At 42.0% G+C, this 17,668-nt stretch overlaps 2 protein-coding genes across 10 annotated transcripts in view; one reads left to right on the forward strand and one right to left on the reverse strand.

Moving 5' to 3' along the window:
* The window catches only part of LOC102142032 (arf-GAP with GTPase, ANK repeat and PH domain-containing protein 5), a 149,172-nt gene that overhangs the window by 62,835 nt on the left and 68,669 nt on the right, over nt 1-17,668 (forward strand).
* LOC102120061 (glutamate dehydrogenase 1, mitochondrial-like) overlaps nt 8,286-17,668 on the reverse strand; it is a 516,922-nt gene continuing 507,539 nt past the window's right edge. For 3 of the 9 annotated variants that reach the window (XR_012417690.1, XR_012417687.1, XR_012417677.1), the window contains 3 exons: nt 14,972-15,063; nt 11,018-11,080; nt 8,286-9,695 (listed from right to left, as the gene is read on the reverse strand). Coding sequence is in view for 1 of the 9 variants with exons in the window: in XM_074001567.1 (XP_073857668.1) it covers nt 9,576-9,695; nt 11,018-11,080; nt 14,972-15,063; nt 15,377-15,474 (373 nt within the window). In the remaining 8 variants the exon portion in view is untranslated. Of the gene's footprint in view, nt 9,696-11,017; nt 11,081-14,971; nt 15,064-15,376; nt 15,475-17,668 lie in introns of those variants that run through there. The other 6 variants (XR_012417691.1, XR_012417679.1, XR_012417694.1 and 3 more) reach the window with 4 other exon arrangements.

Consider the following 17,668-nt stretch of genomic DNA (forward strand, 5'->3'; position numbering starts at 1 on the left):
CACACCATCTCATAAATTTTGGTATCTTGCATTTTATTTTAATTCATCTGAAAGTATTTCAATTTCTCTAGTCATTTCTTTGAGCCACTGGTCGTTTAAGAATATTGTTTAACTTTCACTTATTTGCAAATTCTCCAGGTTTTCCTGTTATTGACTTCTAGCTTCATTACACTTTTGTAGGAAAAGACACTTTGTATAATTTTGTTTTGTTTTGTTTTGTTTGTTTTTTAGACAAGAGTCTTGCTCTGTTGCTCAAGGTGGAGTACCATGGCGTGATCTCGGCTCACTGCAACGTCTGCCTCCCGGATTCAAGCGATCCTCCTGACTCAGCTTCCCAAGTAGCTGGGATTACAGGCACTTGCCACCACGCCCAGCCAATTTTTTGTATTTTTTAGTAGAGATGGGGTTTCACCATGTTGGCCAGGCTGATCTTGAACTCCTGACCGCAGGTCATCCACCTGCCTTGGCCTCCCAAAGTGCTGGGATTACAGGCGTGAGCCACCAAGCCTGTCCTGTTTTGTTTTTCTGAGACAGGTCCCACTCTGTCCTGCAGGCTGGGGTGTAGTGGTATGATCTCAGGTCACTACAGCCTCTGCCTTCCAGGCTCATGCCATCCTCCTGCCTCAGCCTCCTGAGTAGCTGGGGCTACAGGCATTCACCACCACTATAGCCGGCTAATTCTTAAATTTTTTTTGGTAGAGACAGGGTTTCACCATGTTGCCAGGGCTGGTCTTGAATTCATGGGCTCAAGTGATCTGCCGTTATGCCTCACAAAGTGCTGGGATTACAGCTGTGAGCCACCACACCTGGCCCTTTGTATAATTTTGACCTTTTAAAATATATTGAGAATTGTTTTGTGGCCTAACATATGATATATCATGGGGAATGTTCCATATGCACTTGAGAATATATATTCTGCTCTTGTTAGATGGAGAGCTTTCTATATGTCTGTTAGGTCTAGTTGGTTTAGTGTGTTGTTCAGTTCCTCTAGTTCCTTACTGATTTTGTCTAGATGTTATATTTATTGAAGGTGGGGTATTGGCTGGGCGCAGTAAGTCAGGCCTGTAATCCCACCACTTTGGGATTCTGAGGTGGGAGAATTGCTTGAACTTGGGCATTTGAGACCAGCCTGGGCAACATGACGAAACCCCATCTCCACAAAAAATACACAAATTGGCCGCGTGTGGTGGTGTGTGCCTATAGTTCCAGCTACTGGGGAAGCTGAGGTTGGAGAATCACTTGAGTCTGGGAGGCAGAGGCTGCAGTGAGCTGTGATAGAGCCACCGCACTCCAGCCTGTATTGAAGTCTCCATTATTGTAAAACTATTTCTTCCTTCAATTTTATTAGTTTGCTTTGTGCATTTTGGAGCCCCCCTTTTTTTTGGTTCATGTGTTTATAATTGTTAATTTTCTCATGATTTGACTCTCTTACCAACATAAAATGTTTTTCTGTAACATTTTTTGGCTTAAAATCTATTTTGTCTGGTGTTAGTATAGCCACCCCAGCTCTCTTTTGGTCACTATTTGCGTGGATTATCTCTTTCCATCTTTTCACTTTCAACCAATTTGTGTCTTTGGGTCTACAGTGAGTATTTTGTAAGTTGCATATTTGGATCATGTATTACATCATTAAAAAAAATCAGTTCTGCCGATCTTTCTATTGGTGAGATTATTTACATTTAAAGTGATTACTGAAACAAAAAGTTACTTGACCGGGCACGGTGGCTCCTGCCTGGAGATGAGGCTGCAGTGAGCCATGATCACACCACTGCTCTTCAGCCTGGGGACAGAGTGAGACCAGCTCAAAAACAAAAAACAAAAACTTGCTTATGGTTGGACTCACGCCTGTAATCCTATCACTTTGGGATGCTGAGCTGGGCAGACTGCTTGAGGCCAGGAGTTTGAGACCAGCCTGGGCAACATAGCAAGACTCCTGTCTCTACAAAAAATAGAAAAATCACCTGGGTTTGGTGGTGCACACTTGTGGTTCCAGCTACTCAGGAGGCTGAGGTGGGTGGATCAGCTGAGCCTGCGGAGGTCAAGGTTGTAGTGAGCTGATTGTGCCACGGCTCTCCAGCCTGGGCATCAGAGCCAGACCCTGTCTCAAAAAAACCCAAAATAGGCTGGGCGCAGTGGCTTATGCGGTGAGTGTACCCAGCACTTTGGGAGGCCGAGGCGGGTGGACCACTTGAGGTCAGGAACCCGAGACTAGCCTGGCCAATGTTGTGAAACCCCGTCTCCACTAAAAATGCAAAAAACTGCCTGGCTGTGGTGGCGGGCGCCTGCAATCCCAGCTACTCAGGAGGCTGAGAATCACTTGAACCTGGGAGGCAAAGGCTGCAGTGAGCTGAGAATGAAACACTGCGCTCCAGCCTGAGTGACAGAGCAAGATTCCGTCGCAAACAAACCCCAAAAAAGAAAAACAGAAAAACCCACACACCAACGAGCTTACTTATGTCATCACGCTGTTCAGTTTCTACATAAAGTGTTTTGCTCCTCAATACCTTCTTTTGTGCTTGGTTAATGATTTATCCTGTAATAGTTTGAACCTTTCTTAAATCCTTTTCTGTATATTTTAAGTTTTTTTTAGTGGGTACTATGAAGATTTCATTTAACATGCTGAGTTCGAAGTCCAGTTCAGACTGATACCAACTTAGCTTCAACAGCATACATTAACTCTGCTCCTTTCTCTGTCCCCTACCTGTATTGTTACAAATTATGTCTTTAAACAATTAGTGCCTATTAACATAGATGCATATTATTTTATGCATGGTTTTTAAATCATAAAGGAGAAAGGAATAATATACCCAAAATACAACCATACTAGTTTTTATATTTAGCTATATAGTTGCCTTCACCAGTGATCTTTATTTCTTCATATAGTTCTGAGTTACATCTTGCGTCCTTTCATTTTAGCCTGAAGGACTCGCTTTAGCTTTTTTTTTTTTTTTTTTTTTTGAGCCTGAGTCTTGCTCTGTTGTCCAGGCTGGAGTGCAGTGGTACCATCTCCGCTCACTGTAACCTCTGCCTCCTGGGTTCAAGCGATTCTCCTGCCTGAGCCTTCTAAGTAGTTGGGATTACAAGCCCGTGCGATCATACATGGCTAATTTTTGTATTTTTAGTAGAGATGGGGTTTCACCATATTGGCCAGGCTGGTCTCAAACTCTTGACCTCAGGTGATTTGCCCAAAGTGCTGGGATTACAGGTATGAGCCACTGTGCCCAGCCAAGCATTCTTATATTTTTATTCATTTATTATTTTTTTTAGTGACAGGTTCTTGCTCTGTCAAACAGGCTGGAGTGCAGTGGTGTCATCATAGCTCACTGTAATCTCCAACTTCTGGTCTCAAGCGAGCCTCTACTACTACAGATGCACACCACCATGCCCAGCTAATGTTTTAAATTTATGTTTTGTAGAGATGGGGTCTTACTGGTTGTCTGGGCTAGTCAGCTGCTGGCTGCAAGCAATCCTTCTGTCTCAGCCTCCTGAGTAGCTAGGACCACAGGCCTGAGCCACCCTGCCTGGTTATTTTTATTTTGTAGAGATGGGGTCTCCTTATGTCACCCAGGCTGGTTGTGGACTCCTGGCCTCACGTGATTCCACTTCAGCCTCCCAAGGTGCTGAAATTACAGGCGTGAGCCGCTATGCTGGACTCCCCCAATCCCCCCCCACCTTTTTTTTTCTTGAGATGTAGTCTTGCTCTGTTGCCCAGGCTGGAGTGCAGTGGTGCCATCTCCGCCTCCCAGGCTCAAGCAATTCTGTCTTTGCCTCAGTCAGCTGGGACTACATGTGCATGCCACCATGCCCAGCTAATTTTTTTTGTATTTTTATTAGAAATGGGGTTTCACCATGTTGGCCAGGCTGATCTCGAACTCCTGACCTCAGGTGGTCCGCCTGCCTTGGCCTCCCAAAGTGCTGGGATTACAGGCGTGAGCCACCGTTCCTGACCCCAGCTCCACTTTTGCATTCTATTTTTTTTTCTTTCCTGAAAGTAATATGGGGAGACTTTAGCATTCTTTATAACACAAGTTTACTAGTGATAAACTCCCTTGACTTTTTTGGGAATGTCTTAATGTTTCCTTCATTTTTAGAGGTTATTTTTTGCCAGATACAGGATTCTTGGTTGATTTTTTCCTGTCAGTATTTTTAATATATCATCTATCGGTGGGAGAGAGGGGAAGAAGTATCCTACTGCCTCTGTACTCCGTGATTTCTGATAAGCAACTGTTAATCTTACTGAAGATCCCTTGTACAGGATGAATTACTTATCTCTTGCTGCTTTTCTGTCTTTAACTTTCTACAATTTGATTATAATGTGTCTCAGTGTGGATCTCTGAGTTTATCCTGCTTTGAATTTGTTGAGCATCTTGAATGTGTAGATTCACAACTCCCATCAAATGTGGGATATTTTTGGTCACTATTTCTTAAAAAAGTCTTTCTAGGCCAGGCACAGTGGCTCACACCTGTAATCCCAGCACTTTGGGAGGCCAAGGTGAGTGAATGCTTGAGCCTGGGAGTTCAAGACTGGCCTGCGCAACATGGCGAGACCTTGTCTCTCCAAAAAATACAGAAATTAGCTGTGCTTTGTGGTAGTATGTGCTATAGTCCTGGTGCTATATTCCCAGCTACCTGTGAGGCTGACTATAGCTGGTGCTATAGTCCCAGCTACTTGGGAGGCTGAAGGGGGAGGATTACTTGAGCCTAGGAGTAGAGACTGCAGTTAGCCATGAGCTGTGACATCACACCAGTGCACTCCAGCCTGGACGACAGAGAGAGACTGTCTCAAAAGAAAAAAAAAAAAAAAAAAAAAAAGAGGGATATATCTGCATGGATTAGGCAATGGTTTCTTACATAAAACCTAAAGCACACCAACCAGAGGAAAAATAAATTATGCTTTCTCAAGATTAAAAAGGAGACTACCAAGAAAATGCAAAGACAACTAATAGATCGAGAGGAAATATTTGCAAATTATATACATGATAAAGGTCAATTATCTAGAATACATATATATTTCAAAAATTCATTTAGAGATAGGATCTTGCTATGTTGTCTAGACTAGTGTTGAATTTCTGGGCTCAAGTGATCCTCCTGCCTCAGCCTTCTGAGTAGCTGAGACCATAGGCCTATACCACCACAACTGGCTGTGGAATATATAAAGAACCCTTACCACTCAATAATGTGGACAAAACCCAATTTAAAAATGAGCAAAGGCTTTAAATAGAATAAAAATGAAACATTTAAGACTGCTGAAAGTGGTTGCCTATGGGGAGTGGAAAATGGGAGGCAGGTGTCTGGATTGGAGGGGACGAGCTATTCTGAACAATAAACCTTGTATCACTATTTGGCTGTCTGGATCACAGTTCACAACAATGGATGAATTTGCTCCGCAGGGGTTATTTGGCAATCTGAATACATTTGTTAATAACTGAGGGATCTTCCTGACATCTAATATGTAGAGGCTAGGGATATTACTAAACATCCTACAAGGCAGAGAGAGCCCCATAGCAAAGAATTACATAGCCTAAAATGTCAATAGTGCTGAGGTGAAAAATTGCGTAAAGTATGTTTGAGGCTGGGTGCGGTGGCTCATGCCTTTAATACCAACACTTTGGGAGGCTGAGGCAGGTGGATCAGTTGAGCTCAGGAGTTCGAGACCAGCCTGGCCAACATGGTGAAACCCTGTCTCTACTACTAATATAAAAATTAGCTGAGTGTGGTGGCACACGCCTGTAATCCCAGCTACACGGGAGGCTGAGGCAGGAGAATTGCTTGAACCTGGAAGGCGGAGGTTACAGTGAGCTGAGATCGCGCCACTGTACTCCAGCCTGGGTGACAGACTGAGATTTCATCTTAAAATAAATACATAAATGAAGTATGTTTGATAAAAGTACAAACACAAGTCAATAAAAGTTATGTTACAAATTAAAAAATAATAAAAAAAATCTTTTGTACAATATCCACAGATGTAGCTTTCTTTCTTTCTCTTTCTTTTTTTGAGATGGAGTTTTGATCGTTGCTCAGGCTGGAGTGCAATGGCGCAATCTCAGCTCACTGCAACCTCCGCCTCTTGGGTTCAAGCAATTCTCCTGCCTCAGCTTCCCGAGTAGCTGGGATTACAGGCATGCGCCACCATGCCTGGCTAATTTTGTATTTTATTTTCAGTAGAGATGTGGTTTCTCCATGTTGGTCAGTTTGGTCTCGAACTCCTGACCTCAGGTGATCCGCCCGCCTTGACCTCCCAAAGTGCTGGGATTACAGGCGCGAGCCACCGCGCCCGACCCACAGATGTAGTTTTCTTCATGTGCCATGCTTTGAACAGCAGGGCTGGGAAAGCCTGCCAGGGATGTTTAGAGAATATGGAATTCACTTGCTTGTGAGTTAAGATGCCAGGCTTTTTTAAAAAAAGTAAATCAGCTCTTTGGCTAGAATCCTAAATTAAAAAAAAAAAAAGGAAAAATATATTAAAAAGTAATTATCAATCCTACTAGTTAATGTGCCAAAAGCACTGAAAAATCATGCCTTTACTTTTCATCTCCTTAATCAGGGTAATTAGAATACACTCTGGTGTAGAGGATCATAAAGCAACAGTTAAGTCTTCTTCAGGTGCTATATAAGTCATCTATGGCTGTTTCAGAAGTAACTTGATTATTACATGTGAGTTTTTAAAATAACTGTAAATAGGTCATGCGCAATGGCTTATAACTGTAGTCCCAGCACTTTGGGAGGCTGAGGTTGGTGGATCACGAGGTCAGGAGCTCGAGACGGGCCTGGCCAATATGGTGAAACCCGATGTCTCCTAAAACTACAAGAATATTAACTGGGCGTGGTGACATGCGCCTATAGTCCCAGCTGCTTGGGAAGCTGAGGCAGAATTGCTTGAACCCAGGGGGCGGAGGTTGCAGTGAGCCGAGATGGTGCCACTGCACTCCAGCCTGGGCGACAAAGTGAGACTCTGTCACAAAAAGAAAAAAAAAGAAAAAAAGAAAAAAAGAAAAAAAATTGTAAATAAATCTGAAAAAATAAAATTTCTATATCAAGGTAAAAAGAGTAATTGACTGGAATTTTAAAAACTAAAAGCTTCAGGAGACAAATTTACTGACATTAGTGCTCTCATCTTTATATAACTAGCACACTATCAACAATACTCCTCAACATTAACCTTTAAAAAATTACTATTGGCCAGGCATGGTGGCTCATGCCTGTAATCTCAGTACTTTTGGAGGCCAAGGTAGGAGGCTCACTTGAGTCCAGGAGTTTGAGACCCGCCTGGGCAACACAGGGAGACCTCATGTCTACAGAAAATAAAAACAATTAGCCAGGTGTATGTAGTGCCCATACCTGTGGTCCTAGCTACTCAGGAGGCTGAGGCAGGAGAACTACTTGAGCCCAGGAGGTAGAGGATGCAGTGAGCTGTGATTACACCACCACACTCCAGCCTGGGTGACACAGCAAGAACCTGTCTCAAAAAACAAAAATTGCCCCCTCAAGGCAAAAAAACGGTACTTCCAATATCCAATATATATCCAACTTCCAATATATAGTCAAAGGCCACCACTAAGACTTATCCTACATTCACATGACTTGAATCTGCTGCCCCACCCACCATTATTTGAACATTCTGGAACTGGTTTTTGTATCACTTTTCCCCTTACACATTTTAGTAGCCCACCTAGAGTGCAGATAGACACCACCAGGCTGGGGAAGGGCTCACTATGCCCATATACTGGGGGCCTTTTATCTGACTGACCCAATGCCAGGAGCATGCAGAGGCGGAACTGCGAAACACAGACAAAGACCAGTGAAAGTCAGGCTTCACACTGGCAGTTAGTAACTGGTGGAACTCTAGAATTCAGTTCTGATTACAGTTACTATTATCTCTTCAATAGTTGTTACATTCTGTGGCTAAATTATTCCACATAAAATCTCCTTTAGTGAAAAACGGCACTAAAAGTTGCTTCAGTATATCGGCTTTAAACATTGGAGCCTCTTCCTCAAGAACAGCTATAGATATTATTTAATAAAATACAAAATAATTCGAGAATAAAGACTAAGAGATCATTTCTATAGTTCATTACTAGGGAAGTTTCTCGGAATATGTAGAGCTCCGAAAAAGAAAAAAAAAAAAAAAAGAATTCAAGAATAAAATCTGGGCAGCTCAAAATAAAGTGGAAAGAAATGTTATATACGTGGTCGCTATAAACATTTCAGAAATCCAATTGCAGTATTATAACTTAGGAAAAGAGAAACTACCACATGTAAAAAAAACACAAGAGAAGAAACCTAAGTTTTAGAAAATATAGACTTTTAATAACTGCTTTTATCACCAGGTTAAGCCATGCAGTTAAAAAGTAGTTAGAAATTTCTCAAGGGTGTTATAGTTAAAAAGATAAAAAGCTCATTCTTACACATATAGTATCTAGCACTTCACAGGGACACTACTGCTCAAAAGGCCCTGGCCAAATAACTCCCAAACGAAACACTCACCCAAGGTTGTTTTCAGCCCACTGTTAGCGACGCTGGGTGCAGAATGGAAAACCTCTAAAAGGAGAGGACACAAAGTCAGGTGAGTAGGGCCATTGGCAATGCTCAGAGCCAGCCAGACTCCAAACAGGGAGCCCAAGTGGTTTTCTTCTGGGACACTCTACTTGAATTACTGTTTAATTAGTCAACCACAGATCTTCCAAAGAGAACAATTAGTAACATGATAAAAAGGTTACTGCATTCTTTGGACTATGTGTCATAATTATACTTAGCAAATTCTGACAGTTTTAACGAAAATGGCCTCCACCACTTTGCAGGTATGAAGAAAACTTAATTATCCACAGGGCTTTTAATGTTTGCTGGACAATACATGACTGATAAGCTATAAATGACACTTTTATAATAAAAAATATTAGTTTTTTCCATTAATAATTTTTGTAGGCATTCACTATTTCAGTCAAGGTTAGGCTTGTTAAGTGATTAAAGGCAATTTTATTACAGCAGCATGTACTTATTTTATTCTAAAATAATAAAATGCATAAAGAGAAACAGCTTTTATATTTGTTTGCAACCTGCAAAATTCAGTTATTTTGCATATAAAAATACTAAGAACTCACTTCAAGACCATGCCACTTTCTGAAAAGGCCACACACCTACTTCTTAAATGTGTTAAAGTTACAGCGTGTCCCAGACTCGTCCAGAGCGAAATAAGCAAGCAACTGACTGCTCTTGCCTGTCCTTTCCCCAGCAATAGGACTGATTGTGTTGGGAAAAGCCACAGAGCAAGGCTGCACAGCCAGATGGAGGAGACTTTTTATTTAAAGGCAAAATACCCAAATGGCTCTCTGGTGTAGGTGATTTCTACTTTCACACTCAGCTTGTACATGATCCCCTAACCTTAACTTCTTTCTCCTTCACTTCCAAAATCCTTCACAATCCAAATCCAGCCCCTGATTTGGATTGACTTGTTGAGAATGGTATCCATTATTACTGAGTCAGGAGAGAAAGGGATTTCTGTGGTTACATGTAAACTTGTGATAGGTCAGTAGAAGTTACAGGTGAAGAGGGTAGTGAGGAAGTCAGCCACGATCCATCTATGTGAAGGTCACACCAGCTTCATTGTACACTTTGAAGACTTTCTCAATGGCATTGACATAGGCAGCTGTTCTCAGGTCCAATCCCAGGTTATACTTCATGGCTGTGCGCATAATTTGCTGAAAAGAAAGAGAAAATGCAGTGAAGATGATCCTGACTCAAGGGGCCAGGCCAAAAACACACAAGGCCCAGACAGGCCTGGTCCAAGTTACCTTCTCAGTGTTTCAAGGCAGGACTTGGGCAGCCAAAGACAAACTACTGTAGCAGCAGAACTTCTAGGCAGGAGGGCCTAATTCTCTGGACTTAACAATGGGGTGGCTGGGTGCAGTGGCTCACGCCTGTAATCCCAGCACTTTGGGAGGCCGAGGCAAGTGGATCACTGCTGGAGGTAAGGAGTTCAAGACCAGCCTGACCAACATGGTGAAACCCCATCTCTACTAAAAATACAAAAAAATTAGCCGGGCATGGGGGTGGATGCCTGTAATCCCAGCTACTCAGGAGGCTGAGGCAGGAGAATTGCTTGAACCCAAGAGGCGGTGGTTGCAGTGAGCTGAGATCGCACCATTGCCCTCCAGCTGGGTGACACAGCGAGACTCCATCTCAAAAAACAAAACAAAAAAACAAAACAAAAATTAGTTGGGCATGGTGGCTCACGCCTGTAATCCCAGCTACTCGGGAGAGTGAGGGACAAGAATTGCTTGAACTCGGGAGGCGGAGGTTACAGTGAACTGAAATTGCTCCACTGTACTCCATCCTGGGCAACAGGGCGACTCCATCTCAAATAAACAAAAAAAGAAGAGGGTGATGAAAATGTTCTAGAATTCTATAGTGGTGATGGCTAGTATATATAATAAAGGATGCCAAATTGTATACTTTAAAAATATGAATTTATAGCACATAAACCCTATCTCAATAAAAAATTAACAAGAAAAACAACAGCCCTAAGAAGTACCACCTTCTTCATCAGTATCTGCTTACGCTACTTCATCATAAATACAAGCAGACAGAATCTGAACCCAAGAAGAAATTAGGAAAACGGGACTCAAATTGTGGTTGAGGCCTTAAAGTAGGGATCGAGCAGTCAAAATAACTTTTGCTTATACCAAATTCTACAGTAAGGTAGCCTCCTGTAGCTGTAACAGTGCGCACTGAGCTGCCATCCAATTTGGCTAACTACTCGATATTAGGCTACCTGCCAACATCATTACCTCCTAACTCGGCCTTACTATTTCTTTCCAAAGCCTCATAAACATATTTGAAGACTCTAAAAAAATTGCTCATCATCTGAGACTGAAAAAGCATGTGTTTTGCTACACAAAAATGAGGACCATTGAACAGATTGCTACTTTCTATCAGCACACACAGTCTGGCGGCTGAGATAACACGGTTGAGTTACACTTCATGTGACTAGCAGGAAGGCAAACAGCATCTGCACACATACCCTGGCAGATCGCTCCATTGTGTACGCCAAGCCAGAATGCACGACGTGTTTCTCAGATGCACCCTATTAGGAAAAAGAACACATGTTTAACAAAACCACAAAGACCTGCTTTGTGTCCCTGGATAAGATGACAAAGGATTCTTACGTAAATATATGACCAGACAGATTTTTTGTCTTTCAGCAAAGATATGTCATTTCTGTACAGTATCAAAGATACAGTATCTTGACACTTACTGAAGAAATTGCTTGTTAACCACAATTTATTTTTATTATATTTGACAGCGAATAAATACTCATGAAATAAGATTATGGTACAACAATGAAGACAGTTTTTGGACCTGGACACATGAGGGTATGGAGTGAGATGAGCACCCTCCACTCACGGAGACGCAGATGCACTGAGCAATGTGTTACGCTGTTCATGCCATGGTGCGTTCACCTCGGCTCCCCAGAGAACAGGGACACCACCCAGAACCCAGAAAGGAATCTCATTAAACCCCAAAGTGGCTTGGGGGTAGAATTCTGCCTGCGTATTCAGTACTGCCAGCAACTTTTAAAGCTGTATAGATCTTAGCAGCTTCTTAATTTTACTGATGAGGAAACTAAGGATCAGAGACCTGGCCAAGGTTACAGATGGCTATTTTTAGAGCTGGGATATGACTCAGGGCCTCCACCATCAAATCAGCTTCTCTCCTAATTTTTTTCTTGGAATGCTTTCTAAAAAATTAAGGACAATTAACTCACTGCCACTCTTGAGGTGACATACAGAGCCAAAAAACACATATGCCCGATAAAAAATTAAAATGGGTCACTGATATAGTTTGGACACATTGATTACATACTCTTCCAGGTACCAGGGGACACAGTAGAGTAAAACCAAAATTCTGCTCTCACAGACTTTATATTCTAGTGGGAAGAGAGTTGTATATACATGGACTTCAAACCACGAGGCTAAGTAGGTTTCTGAAGTTTTCAATCTAGATAGAGAAGTGGTTTAGGGACTCAGGCCTTCCAATGTTAGGAGAGTGGAGAGTTGAAGAGTTACCAGCAAGAGGCAATAGAGAAGAAATGTTCAGTGAGGTAGGAAGAAAACCAGGAGAAGGTGGTATCCTGGAAGCTAAGAGAAGAAATTGTTTCAAGGTGGGAGTGTCATTTGTGACAAGAACTGCTGACAGGTAAGCAAGATGAGGACTGAAAATAGCTATTGGATTTGGCAATGCTGGTGTCACTGGCTGTCTTAACAAGAATAGTCTTGGTGGAGTAGGTTCAAGTAAAGAAGAATTGGAGGCTAAGTATACACAACGCTTCCAAGGAGGTTTGCTGTACAGGAAACAAATGGCAGTACTGGGAGGGGAAGTGGGATTAAGATTTACACATTTTTTAAAACAGCATTTGGTAAGCTGAGGGGAATGACTCAGAGGAGGGAAAACTGCTGATGTAGGAGAGAGGAGCAGACTTGCTAGAGCAGTGTATCTGAGGAAAAAGCATCCAATGCCCACAACAAGAACTGGACCTAAGAAATGAAAGCACAAAGAGCTGATCTATTCGAAGAGAGATGACACAGGACTGGGTACAGGTACCAGGAGCTGGGTAGGTGTGGAAGCTCCCAGGCTGCCTCAGTTTTATCTGTGAACAGATAGCAGGGCATGAGCTGGAGTGCAGGGCAGCAAGAAGAGGAGAAAATATGATGTAATCACTCAGGAGAACGGGGAGAATGAATGGAACATGGAAAAGTAGTATGACTGCTGGGCAGCTCTGAGTGCCTACTTGAGGTTAGTGGTCAGGGCGTGAACTGCCAGCAGGCCTCCTACAGGGTAGAGGCATGGAAGAGACTGCTGGGATTTAATCAGGGCTTAGGTGTTAACAAGGGAGTATGACGAAGGAAACAAGACCGGGGAGTGACTGTAATGATGGAGCATGGAATTTAAGAAGGGAAGTGAGGGCACTGGGGGATGAGGGACAGTGGAAACATGGCAGGGTCAATGATGTGGGTCCTGATAGTGCCAAACAGGGGCAGGGGGAAACTAGAGGGAAAGAGCTGGAGAAAACTTTTATTTTAACTGACAAGGCGTATGCTGGGCAGTGGGGTGACCAAAGGGAGGTGTGAACAGTCCTCTGGCAGCGGCAGTAGCAGCGCAAGCCCTTCCAATGCACTACTAGCCACTTGGGATGGATGTTCTGTATGAAACAGTGGCACACAATGACAGCCACAGAACTGCAGTGACACTTAAGCAGGGAAGGGACTGGTGTATTCCAGATAGAAGGACCAGAACAAAGACATCACTCTAGGAAAAAGGAAGGCTTACTGAGGGGAACGGTTAGTACCTAGAATGGCTAAAGCATTTTTTCTTTCTTTAAAACAAAACCTTTAACTTTTTCCCATGTTGCAATATAGTCTCAGAACTATTTTCCATCACTGAATATTTGAAGATATAACTTAGTCATTGTAATATATTCTTAAACTATGACTGAATATTTCCTAAGATGATATAAGATATATTATAACTCAGCCATTTCCCTGCCCCTGGACTTTAAATGAAACCAAATTTAAAAACTGTCTACACATAGTTTCTATTTTTTTTTTGAGACAGAGTTTCGCTCTTGTTGCCCAGGCTGGAGTGCAGCGGCATAATCTTGGCTCACTGCAACCTCCACCTCCCGGGTTCAAGCGATTCTCCTGCCTCGGCCTCCCAAGTAGCTGGGATTACAGGCACACGCGCCACCATGCACGGATAATTTAGTATTTTTAGTAGAGGCGGAGTTTCACCACGTTGGCCAGGCTGGTCTTAAACTCCTGACCTCAGGTGATCCAGCCGCCTTGGTCTCCCAAAGTGCTGGGATTAGAGGTGTGAGCCACTGCGCCCGGCCTACACATAGTTTCAGTAACATCATCGTGCATGGAGTGGTTTCTCGTCTTTTGAATTATTTGCTTAGGATAAATTCCCAGAGGGGAGATTATCATAGCACCAAAGGGCAGGAACACTTTAATAATTTCACATTTTCCAAAATGCTACACCAATGTGCACTGTCACTAGAATAAAAGTACAACTGTTTCACCACATACATGGTGAACATAAGATCCATTCACTGTTTTCGTTAATACATTAAAAAAAAACCCTTTTACAATTTGTATTTCTTTAACAATGAAGTTAAGTTTTTTCCCCAGGCTTTTCTGCTATGGACTTTTGTTTTTCATGTCTTCCATCATTTACTGGTAGAGAAGTTTTCCTCCCTCCATCCCTCCCTCTCTCCTTTCTTTTCTTTTTGTGGAGAGGTGGGGACAGAGTCTCTCTGTTGCCCAGGCTAGAGTGCAGTGGCACGATCTTGGCTAACTGCAACCTCCATCTCCCGGGTTCAAGGATTCTCCTGCCTCAGCCCCCTGAGTAGCTGGGACTACAGGTGCGTGCCACCACACTCGGCTAATTTTTGTATTTTTAGTAGAGACACGGTTTCACCATGTTGGCCAGGATGGTCTCGATCTCTTGACTTCGTGATTTGCCTGCCTCGGCCTCCCAAAGTGCTGGGATTACAGGCATGAGCCACTGTGCCCAGGCCTCTTTCGTTCTTTCTTGCTTTTTGTAGAGACGGGGACTCACTATGTTCCCCAGGTTGGTCTCAAACTCCTGGACTCTCATATAGTTCAATCTAATGCTTACTTTTCAATTCTTCCTATTTCTCTGAAGCTTAAAATAATTAAAATACATAATAATCCTTCACTGTTAACATGTGCGTGAAAAATACCAAATTTATTTTAAATTTATTAGTAGTCATTAGGATTCTTACTCCAGTTTTAGAATGTAATGAAAAGGGAAGGTAAAAAACACACATGTCACGCACTTACTGTCAAGCTAATTACAAAGACTATGCTACAAATGAAATCAGCCTAACCAGCTCTGTCTGAAGGAAAGAGCAGGGAGTATGTGTGAAGTACAACTGTGGGGTGAGCACACTCACCGATATCCTGTCTTGGAACTCTGCCTTGGGTACAATGGGAATAGTTCCACCATGCTTTCCAAATTTTCTTTCTAAACTCTCTTGAACAGACACTATAAAAAAAAAACAAAACCCCAAAGAGATCAAGATATTGCTAACAGAAAAAAAAAAATGAAGTAGAATCAAAAGTAGTCCCAAACAATAACTGTAACCCAAAAAACGAATTATAGAGTTTTAATGACATAAAAGGGTTAATCATTTAAAACTCAGTCAAGAAGGAATAAAACACATCATCAATTTCCTATATAAATGTGGATTTAGGTCACTGCTCTGTTTCCATAACACCCATTACCAGGGTTTTTCCTTGGCTCTATTAAAAAGAAAATGCTGGGGGAAAAAGAAAAGGAAATAGATGGAACACTTCACCCAGATTCTCACAGTGGGCTGAGTAGAGAAGCTCAGTAGGAGGTCTTGGTCTTATTTCAGCTTGATGAGAAATTCTACTCTTAACTGTGGCGCTTACTCTAGTCAAAGAAAAACAAGTATTCTCATCAGGAGTCTCAAAAACAATTCTTGACAGTAGATAAGCCTTTACTAAGAGCAACCAGAGACAGAAATGAGTATTAGCAGTGGAGTTTAAAAATCACACTTAAAAAAATATTATTTGTGTGGACGGATAGCATTAGGAGATACACCTAATGTAAATGACGACTTAATGGGTGCAGCACACCAACATGGCACATGTATACATATGTAACAAACCTGCATGTTGTGCACATGTACCCTAGAACATAAAGTATAATAATAATAATAATATTATTATTGGCCAGGTGCAGTGGCTCATGGCTGTAATCCCAGCACTTTGGGAGGCTGAGGCAGGCAGATCACAAGGTCAGGAGATCAAGACAATCCTGGCCAACATGGTGAAACCCCATCTCTACTAAAAATACAAAACTCAGCAGGTGTGGCAACATATGCCCATAGTCCCAGTTACTTGGGAGGGTGAGGCAGGAGAATTGCTTGAACCTGGGAGTCGGAGGCTGCAGTAAGCTGAGATTGCGCCCCTGTACTCCAGCCTAGGTGACAAAGCAAGATTCTGTCTCAAAAAAAAAAAAAATTCACTTGTAGATTATATTCTGTGACCATTACATCACAGAATAAAAATCTGGATATAAGTATCTGGGAGAGTTAATATCCAGAAAGACATTGTGCATTTTTGGCCTAAGTTTCATGAGACAAAATATTATTTTCTTTTCTGGGACTCAATTCTTACCCAAAGGGAAAGGTTTTCTTAAGTGGACCTTTTCACAGCCTTTTTTAGCTGGCTCAAAAGATTAGTTTTGCTAGCACAAGACAGGGATGCCCTCTCTCACCACTCCTATTCAACACAGTGTTGGAAGTTCTGGTCAGGGCAATTGGGCAAGAGAAAGAAATAAAGCGTATTCAATTAGGAAAAGAGGAAGTCAAATTGTCCCTGTTTGCAGATTACATGATTGTATATTTAGAAAACCCCATCGTCTCAGCCCAAAATCTCCTTAAGCTGATAAGCAACTTCAGCAAAGATACAAAATCAATGTGCAAAAATCACAAGCATTCTTATACACCAATAACAGACAAACAGAGAGCCAAATCATGAGTGAACTCCCATTCACAATTGCTTCAAAGAGAATAAAATACCTAGGAATCCAACTTACAAGGGATGTGAAGGACCTCTTCAAGGAAAACTACACACCAAACAAATGGAAGAACATTCCATGCTCATGGATAGGAAGAATCAATATTATGAAAATGGCCATATTGCCCAAGGTAATTTATAGATTCAATGCAATCCCCATTAATCTACCAATGACTTTCTTCACAGAATTGGAAAAAACTACGTTAAAGTCCATATGGAACCAAAAAAGAGTCCACATTGCCAAGACAGTCCTAAGCCAAAAGAACAAAGCTGGAGGCATCCCACTATCTGACTTTAAACTATACTACAAGGCTGCAGTAACCAAAACAGCATGGTACTGGTACCAAAACAGAGATATAGACCAATGGAACAGAACAGAGTCCTCAGAAATAATACCATACATCTTCAACCATCTGATCTTTGACAAACCTGACAAAAACAAGAAATGGGGAAAGGATTCCCTATTTAATAAATGGTGCTGGGAAAATTGGCTAGCCATAAGTAGAAAGCTGAAACTGGATCCCTTCCTTACACCTTATACAAAAATTAATTCAAGATGGACTAGAGACTTAAATGTTAAGACCTAAAACCATAAAAACCCTAGAAGTAAACCTAGGCGATACCATTCAGGACATAGGCCTGGGCAAGAACTTCATGTCTAAAACATCAAAAGCAATGCTAATTAAACTAAAGAGCTTCTGCACAGCAAAAGAAACTACCATCAGAGTGAACAGGCAACCTACAGAATGGGAGAAAATTTTTGCAATCTACTCATCTGACAAAGGGCTAATATCCAGAACCTACAAAGAACTCAAACAAATTTACAAGAAAAAAAACATACAACTCCATCAAAAAGTGGGCAAAGGATATAAACAGATACTTCTCAAAAGAAGACATTTATGCAGCCAATGGACACATGATCAGCCATCAGAGAAATGCAAATCAAAACCACAATGAGATACCATCTCACACCAGTTAGAATGGCAATCATTAAAAAGTCAGGAAACAATAGGTGCTGGAGAGGATGTGGAGAATTAGGAACA

The sequence above is a fragment of the Macaca fascicularis genome, chromosome 9 (genome assembly GCF_037993035.2).
Source record: "Macaca fascicularis isolate 582-1 chromosome 9, T2T-MFA8v1.1".
Classification (NCBI taxonomy): domain Eukaryota; kingdom Metazoa; phylum Chordata; class Mammalia; order Primates; family Cercopithecidae; genus Macaca; species Macaca fascicularis.